This window comes from Pyxicephalus adspersus, chromosome 5, assembly GCF_032062135.1.
Source record: "Pyxicephalus adspersus chromosome 5, UCB_Pads_2.0, whole genome shotgun sequence".
NCBI lineage: Eukaryota > Metazoa > Chordata > Amphibia > Anura > Pyxicephalidae > Pyxicephalus > Pyxicephalus adspersus.
In genome coordinates, this window is record NC_092862.1 from 1,632,746 (window position 1) to 1,659,204 (window position 26,459).

The following is a 26,459-nucleotide window of genomic DNA, read 5'->3' on the forward strand; positions in this document are numbered from 1 at the left end:
CTCTAGTAGAATACATGTGTCTGCATAAGGAAGGGCAGTCATAAGAAGTAGGTGGTGTGCAGTTTGTAGGACCCCAATCTGTTTACAGAATATTAAAAAGCATGGCTGTGTGGATAGGTTCAAAATGGGGTTTTACATTTTCAAAGGTAATACTAATAGTTTACACTGATCAACAAGATTGCTTTAAGATTTTGCTTACTTTATTTTGGATTTATTTGGGTTTAAGGCACAACTCTCAAGTTCAATGCTGTTAAATCATAATGGTAGTGGGGTGATTGCACTTTTGATAGCCTGAGATACATGGGAAAGAAATGGCTGATGTTGAAAAAACAAATTTAAATTTGGATGAACCTGACACAATATAACTCAATTCTCAGCTCTGCAGAGCTCTCAGTAGTAGTAGTAGTACGGTGACTCATAGCGGAGCTCCCCCATTCCTTTTTATTAGTTTAGTTTCCCTTCTCTGGACTCTCTCCAATCCCACAATGTCCTTTTTGTGAACTGGTGCCCAAAACTGGACTGCATATTCCAGATGTGGTCTGACCAATGCTTTGTACAGGGACAGGATAATGTCTCCATTTCTGCAGTCTATTCCTCTTTTAATACAAGAAAGTACTTTGCTAGCTTTTGAAATGTAATTGTAGTTATAGCATCTACTGCGAATGTGTTTACCCACAATTGCAGTGTTCTCCTTGGCCCGTTTTAACCAGGTGCACCACCTGCCACTTTTCAGTAACCACCTAGTTGTTTTTAGGGTAGTTACTGCAAAGTTGGGTTATAATATTGGGATCGCCAGCCGCTTACAGATTCTTCTCACCCAGCTAAAATAAAATGTTTGTGGATACTGGACTATCACACCTATATAGGCGTGTTGGACATCCGATCCCAAATTCAAATGGCTATAGCAGTGTTTCTCAGCCAGGGTTCCTCCAAAGGCTGCTGGGGCTTCCTTGATCAATGAGCAATTTGTACTTCTCAGGTCAGGCTGTAACACCAATGTTATTTTTGGCTATATGTAAGGGTGACATTCTTCCCAATGTCCAGCCAGTTGAAAAAAAATATGGGGAGAACACTGGTTCTGAAGTGCCAGTTACAATTTTACAACTACATCTAAATGCGGCAGCCACCAACCGAGTTGTGTTTTAGTTGAATTGGCAGAAAGAGGCACTTGTGGCTTACCAGACAATCGACTACCACAAGCTGCAAGTAGAATCTTATCGTTGAAACACTCCTACTATTCAGCTTGGGGTAGCAGATCAGCGTCTGGCAGGCAGCGCAATCATGTGAACGATCCTTTTTTTTCTTTTAAAATTATATTGATTCCCTCTTATATTAGAAGCTTGATAGTAGAGACAAAGAATATTAGAGATGGGCACCAGATATTTATACATTTCTACTAAAACACATTTCACAAAGCAGTTTTTATTGTTAACAATATTACAGAACAGAACACTAATATGAGACTGTTTGTACTGTGAAGGAATGTGGAGGAAAACAGTGTTGACCCATTTTTAGGAAATGTGGGGTTCCCCCCGGGTAAACTCGCTCACAATTTATTTGTTTTTCTGTGTTGCAGTGTTGGTACTCTCATAGATCAGAACATTGATGTACTGTATGACTTTTGTATATATTTGCAAATTTATTTGCATTTATGAAAACATAAACAAGTCCAGATTTGGTCCCCCTGGGATTGTTAGGCTCTGACTATAGGAACGGTGCCCCCCTCCCAGGTACATATTGCTTTCTTATCCCCCATGTGTAATGCCCTTCACTGTATCCTATCCAGTCATGTAGTTGGTGATATAACAGATTGCAGTGATCTCCCCAGCCCTTTTAATTGGGTGCACCACCCAGCACTTTTCAGTAACCACCCGGCTGTTTTTGGGTGGTTACTGAAGAGTTGGGTGACAGAACTGGGGCTGCAAACTGCAAACAAATTCTTCCCACTCGGTATTTGTGAGTTGAACACTGGGATTGGTCTGTATAGCTAAATACTGTTAATGCTGGACCTGCGTCACAATCCTCTCTGCGCATCCTTTAGCGTTTGTCCAGTTCTCTCGCCCGTTTTGTTGCAGCTTCCACAGCATTCATTACTGTGGCTCTCAGGGACCCCTTTTCCAGTTCATGGAGTCCATGTATGGTGGTGCCTCCAGGAGTGCAGACATCTGAGCGCAGCTTGGCAGGATGTTCTCCGCTCTGTAAAATCAACTTTGCTGCCCCCTGAATTATGAGAACCAAGATAGGTTTTCTTTAGTTATCTAAACATTGCTCAATGGATCACCCTGATTTTATTTCTGACAATGGTGTTACAGGTTGGATAATGCATTGCATAAGGACAGCCCTTGCAGTAGGGTCCATACACACATAAGAAGGAGTGGGGCCTACAGTAGTATCCTAGTAAAAGTTGCACAATTCAGGGTTATTGTAAAAAAAATGTCATTCTGGGTATAACCATACTGGGTACTGTTTGCAGTATCCAAAGCTCTAACTGCCAGTTGTGTCCGCAATAGAGTTATAATGCAGAAAATGTGACTCTTATCCAAATCACATGCAAATTTTATGCAATTTGCACCAACTTGAAACTGAGCCAATCAATTCTGCAAGCACAGTGTTTGATGGGCTCACTTTGAAGTTTTCACGTTCCCTCCTCACTCTCACAGAGAATTGTGCAGTACTACGAGTGCCTTACCTGCCCGCTGGCAATTCTCTGAGCATGCACAGCTTAGCATACATTCTAGGCCTGCCAATTTAGCATTTACAGTTCCTAGTGTCCCCTGTCTACCTGGCTGCTGAAGGCATTCTACACTCTGGGTGTGCAAAGAACTCACTCTCATCAGCCACTCTGGTTTCTCATGTCGTCTACATTACTGCAGGAGGTACAAGCCAGCGGGAAGAACCACAGCAGCTGATGGAAGGGCAGGGGGAATCAAATTTTTGACTTTTAAATAAATGCTGGGGAGTGGAGAAGTGTCAGGTTTTTATTACACGGGACACCAGAAAGGCAAAAATGTTCACAATTCTCCTACACACGACCTGTGGTAGCATAGCTGAGAACTCGGCTGTCTGACTTCACATGTATGAATCATAAACCTATGGGAACCTGAGATATTGAAACGTTTTGTCCTGATTAGCTGGCCTGGTTGCTGGGGAATTTTTATATTACTAAGGGATATAGACAAGTCCACAATAACTACATCACCATTGGTGGAATTGCAAACCTTGTACTATTTTAATGAGGACAGGTTGGAACCTGTGCCGGGACTGATTACTATGCACTTTGGGCAAATTCGTTCTCACTTCCTGATAGAGATATGGAGAATCTAAGTCACCAAAACAGATAGTGAGAAGAAATCTCCTAATGGGGACCCTCGTTCCAGTGACAACTATTCCATATATCATTTACCTCATCCTGAGTTCATTCCCTCTCTCCAACTATCCCCTACACACTGGACAAGTGGTATTCTGAATTTGCACTCTCCTTTTGTATTTATACCCACCAGAAGGGTCTGAGCTGCAATCCGTCTGGACAAGTCGCTGGGCATTCCCATCTTAACAGCGCCATCCGCCAGAGCTTCTGCAAACAGGTAAACCTGGCAACAGAGAACAAGACAGCAAGGAAAATATGTGAAATCAGCACAAAACTAATTGATGAAACAAATTATTAATATTACACAGTATTTAAATAGCGCCAACATATTACGCGCTTTACAAAGTCCACAGTCATGTGACTAGCTCAAAAGAGCTCACAATCTAATGCCCTACCATAGTCATATATGTCATTATTACAGTCTAAGGTCAACTTTTGGGGGAAGCCAATTAACCCAACTGCACATTTTTGGAATGTGGGAGGAAACCCACACAAACACAGGGAGAACCTGCAATCTCCATGCAGATAGTGTCCTGGCCGAGATTTAAACCTGCGACCCATTGCTGCAAAGGCCAGAGTGCTAACCACCGTGCTGTCTTCAAGGATTACAAAAGAAGTTCAAAGAACCCAAAAATCTTTGGAGATTCTACTGTGCAAATCTGGATTTCTTCTTATATAGTTCCCAACCCTCTGCTATATTATTCTGTTGGTCCTCTGAAATATTGGAGGAATAGGGGCAGAGCCTTTTTTTTCTCTGGTATGCATAGGATTTGCAGGGCAGGGTGCTGTAGCTTGTAGGGCTCCTTGAATGCACAAAGTACACCAGTAGATGTTCATTATGAAAGGATAGAGGGACTCAAGAGAGATATAGATACTTATACATGGATGAAAAACAACTCAAGCCATCAAATTCAATTAAATTGATTTTTTTCTGAGTAGGACGCTCTCAACAAAACCCCTTCCTATACAGATGGGAAAGCTCCTTTTCTTCCATGCACAAACCTGTGTAATGGCCCTGGAAATATCTATGTTAAATCTGCCCTATGGCCTCCCAATTGCTAAATATACCCCCCAGCCTTTGTTTATCTTGCATAGTTGGACTGAAATCGCTTACCCTGATGCACATTGTGAGCTTCTCACAATGTACAATATAATGTACAATAGAAGCTGCAGCAACTCAGATAAAGCAACCACCTCATTTCCTGACTGGAGGATGTTCAGCATCATCTAGCCCCTCCCTCTTCAGCCTGACTGTCAATGGCCCCGCCCCTATCATTTGTTGTATTTCAGTTCTTCCAATCAGATGCTCAGCATCACATGTGGGCGTTACCCATTAGGGCTGTTTTTTCTCAAAATAAAACATTTTTTAAACTTTTATTATAAGTGTCCATTATGGTATTTTTTAATCTGAGTACTTGACTTTGTACCAACCTCATTGAAATTTACAATGCAGCTTTACATGCGACTTACAAAGGAGCCATGCAATAGCATCACATTTTACCATCTCACATCCCAAAATCTAGGAGGTGGGAAGGAAAACAAAGAGGCCCTGTATAACAGCAGTCATATACTCACATAGGCCACCCCGCTGCCGCTGATCCCTGTGTGGATATCGATGTACGACTCCGGAGTTTCCTCACACATTCCACAGCCAGACAGAAGGCACTTTAACATATCCGCCTCCTTCTGCCCTGCTGAGGGACCACGAGAAAAGACTACCGCCCCCTCCTGGATCACACAGGGCAGGTTGGGGCTGATACGAAGGAGCTTGGTACCGACAGGACAAAGCTGTGAGGGAAAACAAGAGAATTATACAAACATTACTCTGTTTCACTAGACAGAAAAAATTAAGTAAAAATGTTAGTAACTCTGCCCCCTCCCAACACAGAAGCCCCTCCCCTTTAAAGAGTATCAATAGACGAAGGAGAGGATAAATCATGGAGAGAAGGGGTGTCTGACCTCTACAGAATGGCCACTGCTTCCACCATGACAGCAAAGTCTTTTCTGCAGCATGCTGGCAGGGGATAGGCTTTTCTACTTTTTTTTTCTAGGACTTTGCATTCTTTTTTTAACATGCAACTGTTTTGCAGATTTAAACTAAAGTTTATTTGGGCTTTAGGATGCTCCAGTTAAGGAAGCAACAAGTTGAGGGGAATGCCCAACATCCTGCTAAAAATACAGGCTGCCTGGCTTTTAATAAGTCACAGCAATTGACCTGGAATTAAAAAGGAGACTTGGAAAGTCAGCAGTCCTTATCTATATCTTGTTCCAGGTCAGTGACTTACAGGTTTAAAACTGGATCAGTCATCATGGCAGCCAGGCAGATAACATTTTACAGGTCCAGCAATGGCATCCTCCATATTTCTCCCAACATCATGTTCCTTCCTCTTTAACTCACCTGCTCCAAAGTTTTTAATGACACCCCGGCGGCCATGGATATGATCACATGGTTTGGTGTAATGGCAGATGAGACCTCTTGTAGGACGGTGGGAATGATATGCGGTTTGGTGGCCAGGAAGATCACATGACACCTGGATACAACTTCGAGGTTGGAATGAGTGGTGCTGCAGCTGCGAGCCTGAGAATGAGAAAGAGTTGGATTGTTAAGTATTAAACTGGTACACAACGGGAAGCTGCAAAATGGACCAAAAACACAAATAATTCACATACGTCTGCAGGTATACATGACTGGTCTTCAGGTATACTGACTGGACATGTGACCCCTCCCTCCCAATATATGGCTATCAACACTGAGGGCACATGTTGAATTGTGTGTGATGTGATTGGTCCTCTATCACTGACATCACATCTGTCTTCAATGATCTCAGCAAACTTTTCTGTAGACCCAGGGTGGCTTCATGTCAGTCTAGGTTCACACTCCACCCCAAAAACTAGTAGTAAAGTACTACAGGAGGTCACTAATCTTTTTAAAAAAGGGTTTATCAACTCTTTAGCCAATTATTAGGAGCGCTTGCCTTGGGCAACAAAACACCCCCAATGGTACACAGCAGAACCCCTAATATGCCCTTATAGCTAATGTCCTAAAATTTCCAAGCCGTCCCTGATTTTTGATAGTCCTACCTAATCCCACCTTAGATTGTAAACTCTTCTGGACAGGGTCCTCTCCTCTCCTGTGTCACTCTGTCATTGGTAACCCCTATTTAGTGTACAGTGCTGTGTGATGTTGGCGCTTTATAAATCCTGTTTAATATTATTAATCCTCTCATCCCGCTTGCTATTGGCTAAAAAATGTGAAAGGCAGCCTCCCTAACCAATGTGTGGCAGGATGAGGAAGGAGGCAGACCTAAGCTCCTGACCAGCTGCTGGAAAAAGGCGAATCACAGCACCCCAAGTTTCCATGCTGGCTGGATGGTATACATGTTACAATGGCTTTCAATATCTCTGCTGCATGAATATGTGACCTCTGTGTATTGTGGGGAACAAATGTGTAACAGCACAACATTTCCTGTGCAGAATATACTTTTGGCAACATACTGTTCTCCAACTCACCCGGAAATACTGCAGGTTGGTGTCAGTGGGGGCGCTTACTGTAATATTCTTTGCTGGAACCTTTCCTACAAAAGAAATCATGGCATGAAAGTGAACAATGGTTGTCATCTGGGGCAGACCATCCATTGAGTTAGATGTTGGGGGACTACTAGTCAAAAAAGTAGAAAGGATGAGTTCTTTCTGCAGCCCTCAATGACATTCCCCTTATTGCCATCATCCTGGCTGCCATTGCACTAAAATTCTATTGACCTGAATGGGACGCACAAATATGTCCAGATCAGTTCCATAGGACGGGTAGTTCCATAATACATTTTACCATCTAGGATGTTGACAACGCAGGAGGGAGCCACAAATGGAGGGAAGTTGGAAGACGTGGGACAGTTTTATTTTTAAATTTCTGATTGAATGAGCTTGGATCTGGCCAGGCTGTGGATGGGTAGAAGACTCGGAGGGATCACTGCTCTGTCTAGTTTGGATTGCAGGGAAATGTTAGAGCCTTAGTCAGGTTTTTTTTTCTAGGAATCACTTTCTTTTCCAAAGATAACATTATTAGATAAATCACAACAATGACTGTGGTCACCCAGACAAGTGGTGTCACCATTGGGAGGGCTCCTATCAGGCTCACCATGAGGATCCTCCTGTGAGCTCCTCCCCAGTAGACCCAGTGTAAGGATCCTCTTGAGTATTCCTCCCTACTTGACCTGGCATGAGTTTCATTTTAAACTCTCCTCTGACCAGACCCACCATAAAGGTCATCTTGAGGACTCCTCTCCACCAGACCCAACATCGTGGTCATCCTGTGGGCTTCACTCCACCAGTTCCAGCATGGGGATCATACTGAAGGTACCTCCCCACCAGACCTGGTGTGAAGGTCATTATGAGGACCCCTCCCCACCAGGATCATTCTAAGAGTTCTTCTCCACATGATTTAGAGTTTAGATTATTCTGAGGGCTTCTCCCCATCAGACCCAGGATGAGGATCATCTGGAGAACAGACCCACTGTGAGGGTCTTCCCGAGGGTTCCTGCCCACCATATCCCGCATAAGGTACCATCTGTACTTGACCTGGCATGAGAGTCATTCTAAGGGCTCCCCCGACCACACCCACCATGGGGGTCATCCAGAGGTCTCCTCCCCATCAGACCCAGCATGGGGATCATCCAGAGGTCTCCTCCCCATCAGACCCAGCATGGAATCATCCAGAAGTCTCCTCCCCATCAGACCCAGCATGGGAATCATCCAGAAGTCTCCTCCCCATCAGACCCAGCATGGGAGTCATCCAGAGGTCTCCTCCCATCAGACCCAGCATGGGGATCATTCAGAGGTCTCCTCCCCACCAGACCCAGCATGGAGGTCATCCTAAAGGCCCCTCCCCACAGGATATAGTGTGAAGGTCATCCTGAAGGCTCCTCCTCATCACACACAGTATGAGGGTTACCCTGAGGTTTTCAGGCCACCCATCAGTGATTATCCTTTATTGAAGTGATGGGTTGAAGGGATGATAGGTACACTTTAGTGTAATAGGCCACGGTTGTGTAACCTTACTGCCACCTAGTGTACGGGTACCGGAAGTGCACTCTGACAACAATCCCAGAATAACACCCCCTTATCAGGAGTGCTCGGGCATGTACCGGAGATTAGCAGGCCTCCCAGCACCCCCCGCGCCATCTTCCCGGCACCGATACACCCCACAGCGATTTCTTCTACCGCCTCCGCCATCTCCACAGACAACCAACGAGGGGCGTGGTCAAAGTCACGTGTAGCAGAAGAGAATTGGGGGCGTGGCCAGAAACACGTGAGGAAAAAAAAAAAAAAAGCCGGCTCGGGGCGGAGCTAAAGATCACGCAGACAGCAGGTGGGTGGGGGCGGGAGAGAGACACGTGCAGCGAAGGTTCAGGGCGGAGCCTCGGGACAGCGCCAAAGGCCAATGGCCAGGCTGTGGTGACGTATCTGATACGACCTTATATGGTAGCGAAGCAGGCGGGAGTTTTGACAGAGGGAGAGCTGGTAAAGTGACTGTAACAGGGTACTGCGCGGCAGATACTGTTGGCGATATAAAACCTCTGTTGAGCAGCCCCACTCCACATATTACTCATGTCCTGGGCTTTATAGAGGTTTTCCTGCTGTCTTTGTGTAAGCCATTAGAATTCTATATTGAAATATAATATGGAGACTCCTGTAGTTGGAAGAGAAAGAGGCTGGGTCAAATGCCAGCTAAAATTGGACTTGGTCCTCAGGCTTGCAAGAACAAACCGCTTCCCAGCTCTGCAGTGTGCACAATGGTTTGCAGTTTTGGCACAGTGGAGATATGTATAGGCTCCTGGGAAGTACTCTGGAGCTGGGAGAAGCTCTCCAGGGTCAGAGGTCATATTGTGAAGCTGGGGTTGAATATTACTCTATTGCATGGAAGCCTGGAGTGTGTATTTGTATCAGTACTGGTTCTCTTTAGTATCGGCCTGTATTGTCTGAGGCTCTGGTGCTGGTTCTACACCCTGAAATCGGCTTGGCTTCTTTTAATTGGCTAGTAGCTGCCTCAGGTGCTGTAGGAGGTTTGGCTGGGTGTGGTTCTGACAGGTTCTCTTTAAATCTGTATTGTGGGTGTCATATTGTGTCTGGGTGCATGTATGTATAGGAGTATAAATTATATTATTTTGGGGTCACCTTTAAATGGTTCTGCCTGCTGTAACCATTATATATCCCCATTACCTCCACCCTAACCAAACTATTCAACGTCTCCCTTTCTACTGGTAAATACCCCTCAGCTTTTAAACATGCCATAATTTTCCCTATCCTAAAGAAACCCTCACTGGACCCGACTCATCCATCCTTCCCACCTACCTACCCCATACAAAGCCTTCCCACCTACCTACCCCATACACAGCCTTCCCACCTACCTACCCCATACACAGCCTATAGAAAATAACCCCCTAACTGCTCTCTTTGCTCCTCCAATGACCTACTAATGAGTTCCTCACTCATAACCTCCTCACACGCACGGCTCCAATACTTTTCTAGAGCTGCCCCAACTCTCTGGAATGGTCTTCCTCCTCCTATTCGACTTGCTCTTACTTTATGCTTATTTAAAAGAGTGCTCAAAACCCATTTTTTAAACTTGCCTACCCATCATCTGTCTTTTGAAACACCTTACTACTCACTGACTGTTCCATATGCCGCTCCTATTGTGTGATACTTCCCCACCTCTTAGATTGTAAGCTCCTTGGGGCAGGGTCCTCTCCCCTTCCTGTGTCACTGTCTGTATCTGTCTGACATTTGCAACCCGTATTTAATGTACAGCGCTGTGTAATATGCTGGTGTTATATAAATCCTGTTTATTGATAATAATAATAATAGTAATATAAAAAGCCCCCCATGTAAAATCTCATGGTCACCATTGCAATGATCTCCCCAGGGTCCTGGTGCAGTAAGGTCTGTGTCACCATGTGATGCCTATGTTCTCTATGGCACCTCAACACAGTGTACCCCACCACCATATTGCCATGCATTGGGATGCCCTTTGGTTACTCACAATGGTGTATGCTCCTCTATTGGTTCACAATAATGTAACATATTAATGCACCCTGAGGAGGTAAAACATCTATAGGATGCAGCACTTGGCATTGTTATTGATGGTGGCCATGTTCATGGAGATCGCTGTAACACTACGATGGGCTACTTATTGTTGCCGTTGTTCTGTAGGAATCTGCTGGAGGCTCACTGCCTTCCGAACGTGCAGATGTGTTGTCACCCAGAAGTGTGTGGCAGGACCTCGGGCAGCTTGTACGTTTCCACTCTTTGCCTAATTGGTATATAAAGCCCATTTTTTAAATTCTGCATGTTTTCTTATACAACATAAAAGGCACAAAATGATGGAAGATTTAGTTATCTATTGCTAAATTCACCCTTTTGGTGCATTTACAGTTTCCTTACACCAGAACCGGTTGCTGCTCTAGAAGATTCTTCATGTAATGCCACCCTGCAGCAGCCCCATAGCCCCTAATGAATAGGGGCTGCAGTGAATGGTTCAGTAGCACTCATTGTTAACAGCTGTCTTTAAAAAAAAAAACCAGTGCTGCTGCCATGACAATCAAGATGGCATAAAATGGGGTATTCCAGGAGAAAAGAGAAGATCTAAGACAGCTGAATCTATATATATAAAAATGGCAATCATGCAGGTATTTTTTTGTGGAAAAGACATTACATTACCCTTCAGCAAAAAAACTACAAACTTGTTTGCAATTTTTACATTTAGTTTTTTTTAAGCAATGGTGCCTCAGTATTTGCTGCAACTTGTTTTTAAATGGCTGTGGAGAAGAAATGGGGCTGAATTCTTTATACTATATTTTCCCAAAATCAGCAATTACCTGCCATGTGCTCCTGTTATAGGTTTGGATAGGTGAGCTTAGTGTTTCACCAACACTTTGCCTGGTTTCTGAGGCATAGCAATAGATTATAAAATGCTGGTTGTGCTACAGGCAGGGTCTTCTGTCCAATAATGGAGCAGAGAGGGGGTCCTGTACATGGAGGAATAGTTTGATAAATTGTAATGTGTGGTGATCCTGTGTGATATCAATATAAACCTGTGAAATAATATACTGAGTCTGATTTTCTTCTCAGTAGGTGTAACAATGTATCCTCCTGGTCATCTCCTGCTTCTCATCACCCTCTTCATCCTTCCTGAACCTAATGGGGCATTTTTTGGCTGGTTTTCCCGCAAGGCGTCCGGTCGCTCCTCTGGCGCACAAAAAGAAGCAGCTCCGGACCCTCAGAGTCTACCCAATGCTCCCTTCGAGATGATCACTACAGACGACAAGTTTCTGGCTGAGGCAAAGCAGCTCGAGATGTCCCCATTGGACAGTTGTCACTACAAGGTGCGATTCCAGACTGCAAATTACTGTAACAGAAATTCTAGATTTACATAGATTGAAAAAAGACAAAAGTCCATGAAGTTCACTAGGGAAAAAAATCTATCTAGCTGAGCCACCAGGGAAATAAACATACCTCAAATATAAAACCCTATGGACATAGCTGACCGCGAGGAAGGCAAAAAACCCTTATAAACCCCTGGTAAAATTTGCTCAGGAAAAATTATTTCCTGATTCCATGATGCAATCAGAAATGTTCCCTGGATATCACTCTCTTATCTTTACTTTAAGGCTTTTCTCCCCAGTTATATTCTGTGCTTCTAGTAATAAACCAGCATTTTCTTAAAGCAATCTTGAACTTGCCGATTCCACATTTTCACAGCCCTTACAGTGAAGAATCCCTTCCTTATCCGGAGATTTAAACTTTTTCTCCAGTCCAGCAGTCGCGAACTGGACCACTGGTGGTCCATGAGAGCATTTTGGTGGTCCCCGGCTCTGCCCAGTGCACCCCCAGCCAGGGTCAGGAGAAGGACCCCTGGTAGGGGGGGGGGGCAAAGTGGCCAGACCTGTGGACCACATCCCTGTACAAATTGCAGGCTCAGGGAATTGGGTGGGTTATGTCTCTGGACACAACCTCCCCACTCTCCCATCGCAAGCTCAGATCTGCGATGGGAGAGTGGGTGGCATTTGGCATTATGACATCACTAAAGGGGAGGTTTCTTACCCTTTGTCACCCGGCTCCCCCCACATCTGCGGTCCAGAGCCGGTAAATTTAGTAGCTCGCCGGTCCAAAAAGGTTGGTGACCACTGCCTCAGATGCAAAGAGCGCCCCCTTGTGCTTTTTAATGACATTACAGTGAATAGTTGGGAAGAGAGTTCTCTATATGGACCATTTATATACTTATACAGAGTGATCATATCCCCCTTATACGTCTCTTCTCAAGGGAGAATAGATTCAGTTCAGCTGAGCTCCTCCATTCTTTTTTAGTTTAGTTGCCCTTCTCTGCACTCTCTCCAGTTCCACAATGTGGTGCCCAAAACTGGACTGCATATTCCGGATGAGGTCTGACCAATGCTTTACTAGATTTCAATATGATTGGCTGTACAGATTTGACTCCTTGCCCTTCAATCATGTCATTGATTATGTCCACCTACCATAAATAGGTAAAAAAAAACATGGAAAGTATAAAGTAAGGTTTATAATTGCCCCACCTCCATTTTTTGCATTCATTTTATTGACGGTCAGAATAATGCTCTAAATTTTGGTGCTGCTGTTTGCAGGGTTATTGATCTACACTAAAATCATCCCTCCCCTCCTTACTCACATGGTTGATTGTGTCCTATATGTCTTGTAATATATTAATATGAAGGTGTGAATTGGCAGGTTGTCGGTCAGCTGAGAGCATCCTGTACAGAGATGTCAGAAGAGGAGATTGCAAAGCTTGGTGTGGCACTTTTTAACTGTCAGGCAGAGGTAGAAGGCCGCAAGACTTACACGTGTACCGAGGACATGGTGAGTGTTACTGCTGTCGGGGAATGTGAGCTCCGGGTATGTACTTTCCATCAGAAATCTTCCACCAGAATTAGTTCAGCCTGATGGATGCTATGGGAAAAGAAATACTGTTTAGAGATTCTATTAGGTCAAAAATCTTGTGAACTGCTGATGGTGCTTTGCTGACTGTTAGTGGCTATCTCTAATAACTACAAATCACCTTTTACCTATTACAAGAGTTGAGGAAGATGTTGATGGGTAGCCAATTATTTGGGCAAGAAGTCTCAGGTGTTATAAATGTGGCCACAGTTCCTAAGTCTCCTGTTAATGTGCAGGTGGCCCAGGATAGCTTTGTTCCTGTTGAGGTTTCCCACCATGAAGTTGCTTCCCCTCTTGGTTTAGAAACCTAAAATATGTTTTTGTTTACAAGGTTGGTGGTTTTGGTGAAACGTTCCTCATGTTTTCAGATCTGTTGACATTTCCTGATTCATCCTTGTCATTGGGTAGACTCTTGCAGAATGCACATCCCCTATGGATGCCGATACCTGGAATGCCTACCATATTGTCAGCAATCGAGCCCGCTCCGTTTGTTATGCCACCCGCCAGTTGCACTTCCGGCGCCGCACAGAGCTCACAGTGAACACCCTGGTGCATACGGCCATGAGCCAGCTGGAGGCCATGAAAATCCTGAAGGTAACATTGTAGTTTATTCTTCAAAAGCTATCACTGCCCCAAAATGAAATACCAATTCTGGTTAGCACTGCGGTCTCTAATCACCAGTAAATGTTTAGTTTTTTGGACCCTCCAGTGCTATGTCCCAAAGAAATTGTTGTCCTGGTCCTTCTACAGACTGTAAACCTAAATTCATTTATGGTGTTCCTGGGTCTGCAAACCTGCTGTGCATATTATGGTTTCCCCCAATCCCTGCATTGTTCCTGCACCCCTGTGCTACCCATTATAGGGAGATTCCACCATTCCTACTCAACTATATTATTTTGAATACAATTTTTTTTGGTGTGATTGATACCCTAAAATTTCCATTTAATATATGGACATTCTTTCTGACATAAGTGTATAATCAATACACTTGTCAGAAGGAATGTAACAAAAACTGGCTTCCATCCTCTTTATCTTTGATTCAAATATTGATAGAAATTCAAGTGGGTGAATGGAACACCAAAAGCTGAGGCAGGTAAAAAAATTATATTTTACTCCTGTAGTCTCACTATGTAACAGATCATTCTGGTTCCACAACTAAAATACAGGTTGGAAGCACAGATCCTTTAAATACACCTCAATTAATACAACCTTTGGCTCTGATATCAGGTTGACAGTTGAATGATTTTGCTGTCTCCATGTTGGCAGGATGGGCAGGAAGAGCTGAAGGAACTGACCTCTGAATCCCTACAGAAAGTCCTTAGCAGTCAAAGTGACATTCTGAGCCAACAGGAGCAGCTGCAGAACAACCAGGAGAAGATGGAGAACTCCATTACTGGCAATCTGGAGATGCTGGCGGAGGAGAAGGCACTGATAGCTAGCGGGCACCACCTGGTGGCAGAAATGATAGAGGGCATCACTAAGAAAATGGGTAATTCATCCTTTAGTTAACCTAGTAATAATAAAAAGGATTTATATAGTGCCAATATTAAAATGCTGTACACTAATTAGGGGTTGTAAATGACAGTCAGTGACATAGGAGGAGAAGCGGAACCTGCCCCAAAGGGCTTACACTCTAGGTGTAGGGGCAAGTAGCACACACTAGCTATACCTAGCTGCACAGTTGGTAAAATACGTCCTTTCATTCAATCAACAGATGTTAAATATGATTTGCAAACTCCCCAGACCTCTAAACCTACATATAAACCAGAGGAAGGCTTACAACCACACATCACTTACTGATAAACCCTCCTAGGGGTAACCTATACAGAAAGCCTGAAATCAATGTTGACATGATATCTAAATTTTAAACAAGAGTTGCATTCATAATTACAAAAATATCCAGCCCTAAGCATTACAGTAGTACAAGATGTATAGGCATTTGTACTTTGCCATGCAACTATTAATGCCCCTCTGTGTCCATATACTGTTCTACTACATCTAAGATCCTGCCTATACATAGTTTGTTGGGAAATGTAGTTTGTGGAATGTCAGTCAATATTAAAGGACTCCCAGCAGCTGCCATAGCAAAACAGATTGATGTAATTTAATATTACACAGTATTTATATAGTGCCGACATATTATGCAGTGCTTTACAAAGTCCATAGTCATGTCACTAGCGTCCCTCTAAGGAGCTCACAATCTAATGTTCCTACCATAGTCATATGTCTTTAATACAGTCTAAGGTCAAAATTTGGGGAAACCACTTAACCCAACTGTATGTTTTTGGAATGTGGGAGGAAAGCGGAGTACCCGGAGGAAACCCACACAGACATGGGGAAAACCTACAAACTCCATGCAGATAGTGTCCTTGCCAAGATTCCAACCTGGGACCCAGCGCTGCGAAGGCCAGAGTGCTAATCACTGAGCCACTGTGCTGTCCATATATGAAATAAAGCTTGAACATGAGCTTGAAGTTGAATTTGGGTAAACGCTGGACATTTGAGCGAACAGGAAACTTTGAGATTATCAATTCATAGAAGACTGATATCTATACTGCATCACTTCAGTATATGACACTGGCTTCCCAACATGTTTTCTTCCTTCCTGATGTCACACTTGTGAACTGGTAAATGGTTTTCTATCAACTCTGGCCATCATCACACTAAAGAGAAGTGTACCTGTGATACATTTTATTCCATACAATATTCAAAGATTTTTTGTATGCCACTTTTCACTTTTGTATGCGCTTAATCCACTTATTTTGCTCCTTAATAATCATATTGCCAGGTTGATGTCCTATTATTTTTTTCTCATGCTTCCTGCAGAAAATGTGAGCAGTCAGCTGATAGAACAAGACACTGAGCTACAGGAGGGGCACAAAGCCATCCTAGCTGATCTTTCTGAAGTCCGAACTAGATCTCATGAGGTCTATTCCAAAATCGGTATGTTTTCTAGTTCTTGCATCATCATTCTCTGATACAGGATGCCAGCATCCTGACCTGGTTTCTTTCACACTGACCTCAGAGGGTCTTTGAATACTAGTACATAAATTATTAAAATATGAACTGAAAACCGCTTAAGTAATCATTCATTTAGCAGTAACTCAGCCTTTACACCTGATACAGAGTCGAACCTGGCCCTCTTCCTGTCCTATCAGAACAAAAGTGCAGAGTACTACGATGTGCTAATGGAGAAACTTCAACGTATGAACCAGAGTCTGAGCACAGTGTTGTACGTCATGGACCACATGCACCGCAACGTGGAGCACAGGCTGAGCTACATACAAGGCTTCATCAGCTGGGCAGGTGAGTGTCCACCTTCAGATCATAGGTTAGTGTGTCATGCTTTTGACTGGTAGATCTAAGAGCCCCAGCATGCGAGCCATTGGATGAAGCAGGGAGATTCTTTCACTGCAGTTCCTTAGGTACAGCTTCCTCCCCTGCAAGGATGTATCAGCAGAGCAGTAGTGATGCATGAGCATTGGCAATGGCTGTTTTTCATCACAAATTAGACAAAAGCATTTTTCAAGGTACATTTAACATTGTATATGATTCTGTTAGATCTTTGCCGTTCAGTTCATGCCTATGTCAAAGGTTCAGCCACATGTTTCTTACCTTGAACATTTAGAAACCTGGAACATAAAACATTTGTCTTGTATAATTGTGTTTTATATCCACAATATTCCAGGAGGGAATCTGAACGCCATCTACACGTGTGTACTTCATGGTGCCTATTTCCTGCTCCTGGCCTTCTTGATGACCTTCCTACAGACACCTGGCTTCTCTCGGGCCGTGCTACTTGTACTCATTGTAATAAATGCTCTGTCTGAGCTCAACCAGCAGATGTCTTTGGGCTTCCGGTCCCTGACTGTTCTCTTGGTGTGCACACTTACTGGTGAGTATAAAAGCAGTATACTTATAAGACTTATAGGGTGCTGATGGAGTACCAGGCTATACATGATGGGTATGTAAAAACATAAAGCTCCGTGACAAACGGTTCGGTAAAATTTAAAGCGCATAGAAGGTGTACAACTTGCAGTTGGGTTTGAAGGTCCTTAGCCTGATCAGGCTATGAGCTATTGTATCATGAGGGTATCATGAGGTAAGTGGCTCCTGAAGCAATACAGAAGAGTGGAGATGCCATTATTGCAAAGATTTAACTGGGTCATCTTACACTGTAAAGGGGGTCTTCATTAGTACGCCTGGCAATTTCAATGGGCCACATATAGTTGGCATTGAGATTTAATCATATATATATTTCTATATTGCTGTCCCAAAAGTATGCAGTTACCTTCCTGGTTGCTTCAGGTGTGTGACTGAAACCACTGAAACTAAAATATAAGCAACACAAATAACACATCCAGGCATTGGTGTTGCATAGAATGAAATCAGACAGGCGTCCCCAGAACAGGTAAAAATTTCATTCAGTGGTCTGAAGGACAAATTGGTTATTTCCCAGACCGCAAATACTGACATCGGTTCTAACTGCTTCCTCCAAAAGGAACTTGTTTTTGGAATTTTCAGCAAGATTTGAGGGCAGATTAAATTTATAACCACATCAAGGCTGTGAAATAAGTGTCACAAATGGCATGTTGTAGCCATCAAATGTCAAGATCTGTGTGCTCCAGTCTACTATAGCCTTTCCAGATGCTATTTTGTAGGCAACCTTTTCTTCTCTGATCAGTTGCTCCTCTTGGTGATAATTATTTGTGGAGCACTGTTGAGCTGCTATGGATCCCCTGTGGTGACTACTAACAAGTGGTTAATTCTGTCTGGTACAAGAGGTTGAGATCAGCCCCTGTAGTGTGGCCCTAGGTGTACATGAAAAAGTACTGCAGAACAGCAATAAGTGGAGATGCCGGGGATTGAACCCGGGGCCTCATACATGCAAAGCATGCGCTCTACCACTGAGCTACATCCCCTGTCTGGAGGAAAGGTTGTCACCATGTTTTGTGTTGTCAGCCAGAAAGGGTGTTGGTGATCTCCACACCCACTGGGATTTGTGCAGGTTCATGCTGACTCACCTGAGCACAGCACACTTTGTGAAATATCTATTTACCCTGAAAGCATTTCTACTGTAAACAGTTGTTACATATAGCAGTCATTCTTGATTTCCAATAGTTTTAATGTAACTTGGGATTAGAGAGCTCCCTGCATTCTGGACAAAAAAATTAATAAATTTGGGCACTGACTGTATTTATCTCATATAAAGCACGCAAATTTCCTTTGTTCACATTGCCGCACATGCTATGGCCATGCATTATACTTCAATGCATGGTCACCTGCTGCTGTCTGTTAAACTGACCTTGAATAGGTCAGCACACTAAATGCTTTGTAAGTACTCACTCTACTGCACTGTACATTGTGTGAACCACTCCTTAGGGTCAGATTATTCCAACCTGTTACAGTAAAGCATGCACTCCATGGATTTTGCATCTCCAAAACTCAGTGGTTAAAAAAGCCCCTGCTCCCTGTTTCTATGTAGATTGTTCACCAATACACACAAGTGTGCTCTGTACATGCTTTGGTGACACCATGACTTGTGTGTTACAGAAACTTGTGTTTCAGCAATGGAAGGGTGTAAATGTGCCTCAGATCCACCAATTTGCAGATATATACTGATTCATTTGTGTGTTAGCATTTGACTTTGCATTGTGGTCCTAAACATCACCATGTGCTATGGAACCTAATGGGGGGCCTGTGGAGGTTTATAATTAACAGGTGTCATGTACAATGCAATAAATTAACCATTTCTGGCTGTATTCTTTTATGGGCTTTCCATTTCAGGCTTCATTCTTCATAGCCAGAGAAGTGACGGTCTCTGGTTGATTATTTCTAGGTCACTGGCTGTTGCTGAACTTTATCCGCTGCCTTGTGAAGGTGAAAAATCGGAAGGCTTGCTTTGCTCTTCCCCCTGCTCAATCTCTTCCCATGTCCGGAGCTCCTAAAGAGAAGGGGAGAGAATTCCTCAGCTCTACACCAGAGAAGTAAGGACGCTGAAAATTTACCAGCACTCTTATTCCTGCTAACCAGTAAAAAAGACACGCTGAAATCCTATTTAACATTCCCAAATGCAAATCAAAAATTTCAAACATAGAAGTCTCAGGTTGGGGTGGTATAGTGTTGTCCTGCTAACATCCATGATAGTACCAGAATTTAAACTTCAATAAACTGACATCAAGCTTAGCTTTGAGGTTGCACCTTTCCTCAAAAATGTCCAAATAAAACTTTTTATTTTAACTTGAAGGGTAAGAACCCCTGTTGGGTTTCATTAGAGTGAGGTTCCCTTAGACTACGTACACACGTCATATGATTCATATCCAATAATCGCCTCAGGGCTAATATCAGACGAGAATCTGATGTGTACAGTGCTGCTTCTTCATGGATCTGTCCTGGCGGATCCACTATTGACAGACAATCATTATGAAAGTGAAAAAGAGAGCACAGTGGGGTGCCGCTTCATAATTCTCCCCATCCCCTCTCCAAGAAGCAGAATAGCACTATGTACAACATTCGTTCATGCATCAGGCAGTCTTTTGTCATTGGAAAGGATCGTAAAAGATCCTTTTCAACAACAATTATTGAACATCTGTACAGTCTTACTTTCTGTCTTCAAAAAAGTTCACCACAGGAGGTGGGAGAAAATCTGAAAAAGCCTGACAAGCGTGCTAGGCTATTTTCTACTTAACCTGTTTTTTCCAGAGTTTGCTAGTCCACATAATGGTTCAGAGGTCAACTTATATGACCAAACTGTGCAGCCAGCTGTTGAAGTGGTCAGATGTTCGTATACTTGGATTCCTGACCACCTCAGTCATGGCTTCTCCAGATTAGTGGTCAAATGATATTTATTCTGTCCTCCTATTGTCCAAGGTAAATGATCCAATGACCTTTACAATGATCCTCTGCTGTCATTGTCAATCCATGTTGGTGGTCAGATGACCCTTGGTATACAAGGACTGCTGTTCTTTCAACTCCCAGATCTTATGGTGGCCATACCTATATATTGGTGTTGCATTGCAGCATGTAATACCTCATTTACCTTTTTCTTTGTTGACAGGTCATGCGATGAGGAATTGTCAAAGGAAGAGATAAAGTTGGAAAAGGACCCTTTCTTTGATGGTGAGAAATGATGCTTTACAAATTAGGCGCAAGTGCAGTGGTTTAAAGTGCCTAATGTGGTTTGCCTGGCAGACCAGTGGACAAAATATGAAATTTAGCCTCTAAAGATTTTATGGTAATAAAATGCTAAAGAAATCTTTATAAAGGGTGCTATGATAAACTTCCACTGAAATTGCTAGAGCTCTACCCAGTACAGTAAATTAAATATCCAAGGTCAGCTGATCACTTGGCCCACCAGACTCCGTTTAACACAAATTGGAACTGTTACTTGGGGATTGTGTATTAGATACATCCAATATGTTTTTCCTCATATTGCAGATTCAGTACTGGGTGATGAGTCCTTTGTGAAAGATGTGTCAATCATCGCTTCCCCAACTCATGCAGACTGGAAGGTTCTTCAAGGCTTGAGAACTCCAAGTCAGTCTACTCCCGCCACAAAGCTTCGCAGACTCAGTGTCACTAAATCTATCCGAGGGTACGACAGCCCCTACAAAATGGTAAGTGATTCACTGTAGAGAGATCCCAACCTTCCTGACATATAATAGTCCAGTTGATGTCACCTATATTAGATTCCCCATGGAGAGGTATTATATTGCAAAGTGACATTTCAGATTTGTTCTGCAGTAAAGGGACAAAATTGGTTTGAAAATGGGACATTATTATCAATAAACAGGATTTATATAGCGCCAACATATTACGCAGCGCCGTACAATAAATAGGGGTTGGAAATGACAAACAGATACAGACAGTGACATAGCAGGAGGAATGGACCCTGCCCCGAAGAGCTTACAATCTAGGAGGTTGGGGGGAAGTATCACCCAATAGGAGGGGGATATGGAATGGTGGGAAGTAGTAAGGGTTCAGGAGACGGAAGACGGGTAGGTGAGGTTAAAGCGTTGGCTTTTAAGGGCATTTTTAAATTAGCAGAAAGTAGGAGCAAGCTGAATGGGATGAGGAAGACCATTCCAGAGAGTGGGGGCAGCTCTAGGAAAGTCTTGGAGCTGTGCATGTGATGGTGAGTGAGGAAGTCAGTAGTAGGTCATTGGAGGAGAGAAGAGAGAAAAATATGCCACTAGCCGCTTATCAGGTCAGAAAGGTAGTGGAACAAGAACTGTGTAGGGATTTGAAGACAAAGCACAGGAGCTTAAATTGGCTTCTACTAAAATGGAAGCCAATGAAGGGAACTACAAAGAGAGCCAGCAGAAGAGTGGTGGGAAGGCTGTGTATGGGGTAGGTAGGTGGGAAGGCTTTGTATGGGGTAGGTAGGTGGGGAAGGCTTTGTATGGGGTAGGTAGGTGGGTAGGCTTTGTATGGGGTAGGTAGGTGGGTAGGCTGTGTATGGGGTAGGTAGGTGGGAAGGCTGTGTATGGGGTAGGTAGGTGGGTAGGCTGTGTATGGGGTAGGTAGGTGGGAAGGATGAATAAGTCTGGCTGCAGCATTTATAATAGATTGTAAAGGAGAGAGTCGGGTTGATGGAATACCAGAGAGGAGGAGGTTACAGAAGTCCAGACAAGAGATAATAGCGTGTACAAGGATTTTGGTGGTCTCTGGGGACAGGTAGGTGCAGATTTTGGAGATTTTGTGTAGGTGAAAGTGATAGGACTTGGAAATGGACATCTGTTTTTCCTCTTTAACAGAAGTAATTTAGGCGGCCATAAAGCTACACTTAGTGTAGACATCTGAGTGCCTCCTTTGTGGTTCCCAGGATCACTGGAGGGGGAGTTGGTGAGAACCAACTGCTAATAGTTTTTCAGGTTAATTTTAATTTAGAAAATTAAATGAATGAGCTTCTAAATGGATGCCTGGCAAGTACCTACTTAAGACTTTCTAGCAATAAAATCTCTAAGGAACTATCTGGCTTCTCCTAAGGCAGGGATAGGCAAACTCCGGCCTTTAGGCAGGATATGGCCCAGCCAGTAATCCAGTCTGGCATAATACTGCCCCCTTGTTTATTGTTGGATCCAGCCTAATTGAATTGTCGCGTTATAGCGAGTTCCCGCGATATCATCGAGTTCCCGCGAGGCTGCTCGCTTGCAGTCCTGGTTGGAAAAAAAAAACATTCCTTGGACACCTTGTTTCTTCTGGCCTAGGGTGTCTTCTTGACCTCCTTAAATGGCCTAGTAGTCCAAAAAGTTTGCCAGCCCCCGACCTAAGGGGTTGCTCCCTCTTATAAAAATGCTTATAAACCTTCTCTGCTAATGGTGTGAAATCTAGCTAGCAAACCCAGCAGGGGTGGTGCTGTAAGAGCCAGTGCACACTTTTTGTGAACCCAGAACTCTGAGGCACCTTACCATGTAATACTCTCCCCTACCAACAGGTGGCCCAGGACAAGATACCCCAGAAACATCTAGGTGCTGTGTTCGATGCACTTTCAGAGTCAAAGAACTGCAGTCCAAACAGCTCGATGGCCAGTAACCTGTGAGTATGAAATGAGTAAAATAAAGCTTAATGTGAAAAATTGGAAACCTAAATGGTACAGGGGCTTCACCTTGAATGGGGTCCAAAAAGGACAGGTGGCAGACCATATATCTGCATCTAACTGGGCCCAGGTAAACCAAGGTGATCATAGAACAAACACTTGAATGTTTTGCCCCCTATCGGATCTCATTTACAGACTCTACAATTAAGCTCCACTGGGGGTGTAATGCCCCTACTACCCCCCATTCCATATTAGGTTGGTTCCAGGTTTTTGGATTCTAGTAGCTTTATTATATATTTCTTCTCTCTAAAAGTCTGCAATATTTTCCTATGCATTGGCTATGGTGATGTGAGCAATGTATGTGCACCGATCTCTCAGCCCTTGCTCAGGCACCCATTGCTGCATTAGGGGAGGAAGTGGTGCAAGTCACATGAACCACCATTACATTTCCCTGGCTGAATAGAGCAGCAGCAGAATGAAGAAAGGATTGGCAGCAACAAAAAGAATCTTTTTGCTTTGCTTGTTGTCGACAGGACATGAATCAATTTTAAAAGAACCCATATTCAGCCTAGAATTGTCACTCGTATCTCAATTCAGTGGGCCTGATTGAATAAAGCTCCCCAAGGCTGGAAAGAATACACTTTCATCAGTGAAGCTGGGTGATCCATGAAACCTGAAATGGATCTGGTCCACGACTGAAAACATTTGCTCACAAATAGCAAAGTACTTAAGAAATCAATTCAAGGTTTGTTGGATCACCCAGCTTCACTAATGAAAGTGTATCCTCTCCAGCCTTGGAGAACTTTAATAAATTATTAAACAGGATTTATATAGCGCCAACATATTACGCAGCGCTGTACATTAAATAGGGATTGCAAATGACAGACTAATACAGACAGTGATACAGGAGGAGAGGACCCTGCCCCGAAGAGCTTACAATCAGTCCCAATGACTCAATTTTGACAACAGTTTTAGCATGACGACCAAGCAGCTAGAATTTTAAGAGCCAAAATGGCAGCCCCCAGACTTCTTGTGTACATTTGTGTTGTATTTGTGCAGGCTTTCTTCAAAGATTATATTTTTACCCTTAGTTTTTAAATTCACAAATCCCATGCGTCCAGCTGATTGGAGCGCTAAATGACTCGGCAGGGGTTGTGTTAAACCTCTGCAGAGAGTCCACTGTTTCCACACCTGGCAGAGCTATTCTTTTCCTAAATATGCTGGTCGGGGGACCTTTCTACTTTGTGTTGCTGCTTCCTGAAAACCAACTGTATGTTTTGATACACCTGGAATGCATCAATCACTTTTTTACAAATGAGGAACTTGTAATGAAATATGGAGACTGCCTTTGCTGACATTTGCTGCTTTGCTGAACCGGGAAGTTGCTAGGTACCTGGCTGCAGTATATCACTAATATGAATTCCCTAACCCTGGGTTTTTCTTTGTCTCCTATACAGTTCTTTATCTTCAATGTCACCACGCCAGTTTTGCCAGGCCATCACCAGGGCCGGACAGCCGTGCCGCAACAAAGCCAGCAGTGGGCAGGAGTTCTGCCGGGTTCATACCTCAGGGCAGACGTCCTACACAGCACAGTGATCCTAGTGCTCCATTCATCCTACCTACCTCTGTATGGTGCTCCCGGCCCAGACTTCCATACTGATCAAGTTGTTTCAGCTCAATGCTCTGTAGACTTTGGATGTGGGCATGAAAGGAAAAACACACTTTATGGGGATACAAACTCATTGCATATATATTTTTTATTACCATGAGATGAACTCCTTGTATCACGCATATCCCTGAATTCAGCGTCTCACTACTAAATATTGTCGGAAGGGATTTTGGTTTGACAGTCTTGCCTAGTTGAGCTTAGATTTATGGAGGAAGGGGTTTTATATTAAGTGGGATGGAAGATATTTAGTGGTTCAGGTCTTGTCCCAGGAAACCATCCAGAATCTATGTACTAACATCCTGTGATCATGCACTTTTACAAAGCTGATGTTTATCGTGTTATTGTATATTTGTATGTGTGATATTTTTGTACTAGATATTTTATAATAAATCTTTGAAAAAATTCTTTATCTGAAATTTTATATGATGGATGTATTTGCATGATATTTCTGCCTTCTTACCAGAACAGAAACTTAACCTACAAGCATCTACTTTAGAGGTCTGCAAACTTTTTTGGCTACTAGGCCATTTCAGGGGTAGGCAGGAGCACGCTAGGCTGGATTCTCTCTCTCAAGTCCTGCCCTAATGCCTCTGCCCCCCCACCAGGAATGCCCTCTGAAGATAAATCCCTCTCCTCTGCAATGCATAGGGAGGAGAGGAAATGTTCCCTATTTGCCACGGCAGCTGAAGTGTTAACGCTGGCCACGGTAAATAGGGAAGGGAGCCACAACACGGAGGCTCAAGAGCCGCATGCGGCTCTGCCGCGGGATGACGGCCAGGATTAGGCTGGATCCGCCAGATGGCATTAGGCCGGAACAAACTACCAGCTAGGCTGTATCTGGCCTAAAGGCTGGAGTTATCCGGACTCTGATCTACTTCATGTAACACTGTGTCTGGAGGAGAAGTTTAATCCCTGATTTCAGGAAGCAAACATGGGGTACCTGATCCCCCACATACCTACCTGTTGTACCATAAGTAGGGGGTTCTTATTGTATTTGTGCTGAGTTCCTGAGTCTGCTCGTATAAAAAGCTCCTACCACCCCAGGATGGATGGAAACTTTTTCAGTTTCCTTTTACCACTGATGTTCCCTAGAGATACAAAAAGCCACCACCTGATAAATCACTTTAAGTTGGTCTGGCTTCTATAAAAATATGTAGAAAAATTACAATGATGTGTGATGGGATTTTTCTCTCCCAACATGTAAGCGTGAATGTTCAGTGCTGGAAAATGTATCTTTGTAACATTTACCAAAGGCAGGCAGCTAGGACAAAAGTTATTGTCACTCTGTTAACTGTCCTGTTCCCTGTGGATTTGTTGGGACATTCGTTTTATAATAAGCAGGATGACTTTCCTAATGCTGCCAGGACCTTGCTCATAAAAAAAAAAAAAAAAAAAAAAAAAAAAACACAGAGGCAAATTTATTACTGTATGGAGCATGAAGGCATTAGGGCTTGCGTGGGATGCATCTGCCTCCGTTTACATCACCTTTGGTCTTAGAGGTTGACAGGTTAAGGTGTGCTGTAGGTCGAATATCGGCTGTTTGCAAGAAGTACATGAGAATGTAGGGGATCTTCCATGAACACCTTTCACTTTCAGCCACTAATTACACTGGTCAACAAACATTTTCTTGCCAAACAGATTAGTCATTTTAGGTTATGTTTCATACACGGATTCTAAATATGATATTGGTTTTGCTAGATTGGCTCTAGTTTTTGAAATAATGACCTCATAGAAAACTAATAAAATGTGAAAATTAAGCAAAATTAAACTAGGGATGCCTACAAATATTAAATTGAATATTTGAAATAATGTCAATATATTCTATATTCAGTATATTTACAGAACTAATCACAAAAGTCATTGAAAAACTATGATTTCCTTTTATGTTGATGATCAGGACAATCACGGCTCCAGCAGTAGTC

General features: G+C 43.3%; 2 protein-coding genes and 1 non-coding gene across 6 annotated transcripts; 1 reads left to right on the forward strand and 2 right to left on the reverse strand.

Moving 5' to 3' along the window:
• Positions 1 to 1,406: 1,406 nt before the first annotated feature.
• PYCR3 (pyrroline-5-carboxylate reductase 3) lies at positions 1,407 to 8,637 on the reverse strand. 2 transcript variants are annotated; one of them, XM_072410551.1, is made up of 6 exons: positions 8,509 to 8,637; positions 6,878 to 6,942; positions 5,766 to 5,945; positions 4,943 to 5,155; positions 3,498 to 3,590; positions 1,407 to 2,220 (listed from the first exon to the last, which is right to left on the reverse strand). In XM_072410551.1, the coding sequence occupies exons 1-6, from the start codon at positions 8,594 to 8,596 to the stop codon at positions 2,038 to 2,040; spliced, it is 822 nt and encodes a 273-aa protein (XP_072266652.1). In that variant the 5' UTR covers positions 8,597 to 8,637; the 3' UTR covers positions 1,407 to 2,037. The 2 variants fall into 2 exon arrangements, with proteins under 2 accessions (XP_072266652.1, XP_072266653.1); XM_072410552.1 differs by lacking the exon at positions 8,509 to 8,637 and adding an exon at positions 7,986 to 8,043.
• LOC140330426 (protein brambleberry-like) lies at positions 8,596 to 24,953 on the forward strand. 3 transcript variants are annotated; one of them, XM_072410550.1, is made up of 13 exons: positions 8,596 to 8,672; positions 11,495 to 11,745; positions 13,124 to 13,252; positions 13,739 to 13,924; positions 14,597 to 14,819; positions 16,157 to 16,273; positions 16,457 to 16,636; positions 17,019 to 17,225; positions 19,170 to 19,317; positions 20,388 to 20,449; positions 20,768 to 20,946; positions 22,767 to 22,867; positions 24,326 to 24,953. In XM_072410550.1, exons 2-13 carry the CDS (start codon positions 11,503 to 11,505, stop codon positions 24,462 to 24,464), a joined length of 1,914 nt encoding a protein of 637 aa, XP_072266651.1. In that variant the 5' UTR covers positions 8,596 to 8,672; positions 11,495 to 11,502; the 3' UTR covers positions 24,465 to 24,953. The 3 variants fall into 3 exon arrangements, with proteins under 3 accessions (XP_072266651.1, XP_072266650.1, XP_072266649.1); XM_072410549.1 differs by lacking the exon at positions 8,596 to 8,672 and adding an exon at positions 8,685 to 9,010 and having other exon boundaries at positions 11,492 to 11,745; XM_072410548.1 differs by lacking the exon at positions 8,596 to 8,672 and adding an exon at positions 8,685 to 9,010.
• On the reverse strand, positions 18,181 to 18,252 carry TRNAA-UGC (transfer RNA alanine (anticodon UGC)). Its single transcript has one exon. It is a non-coding gene; the product is annotated as a tRNA-Ala (tRNA).
• Positions 24,954 to 26,459: the final 1,506 nt, after the last annotated feature.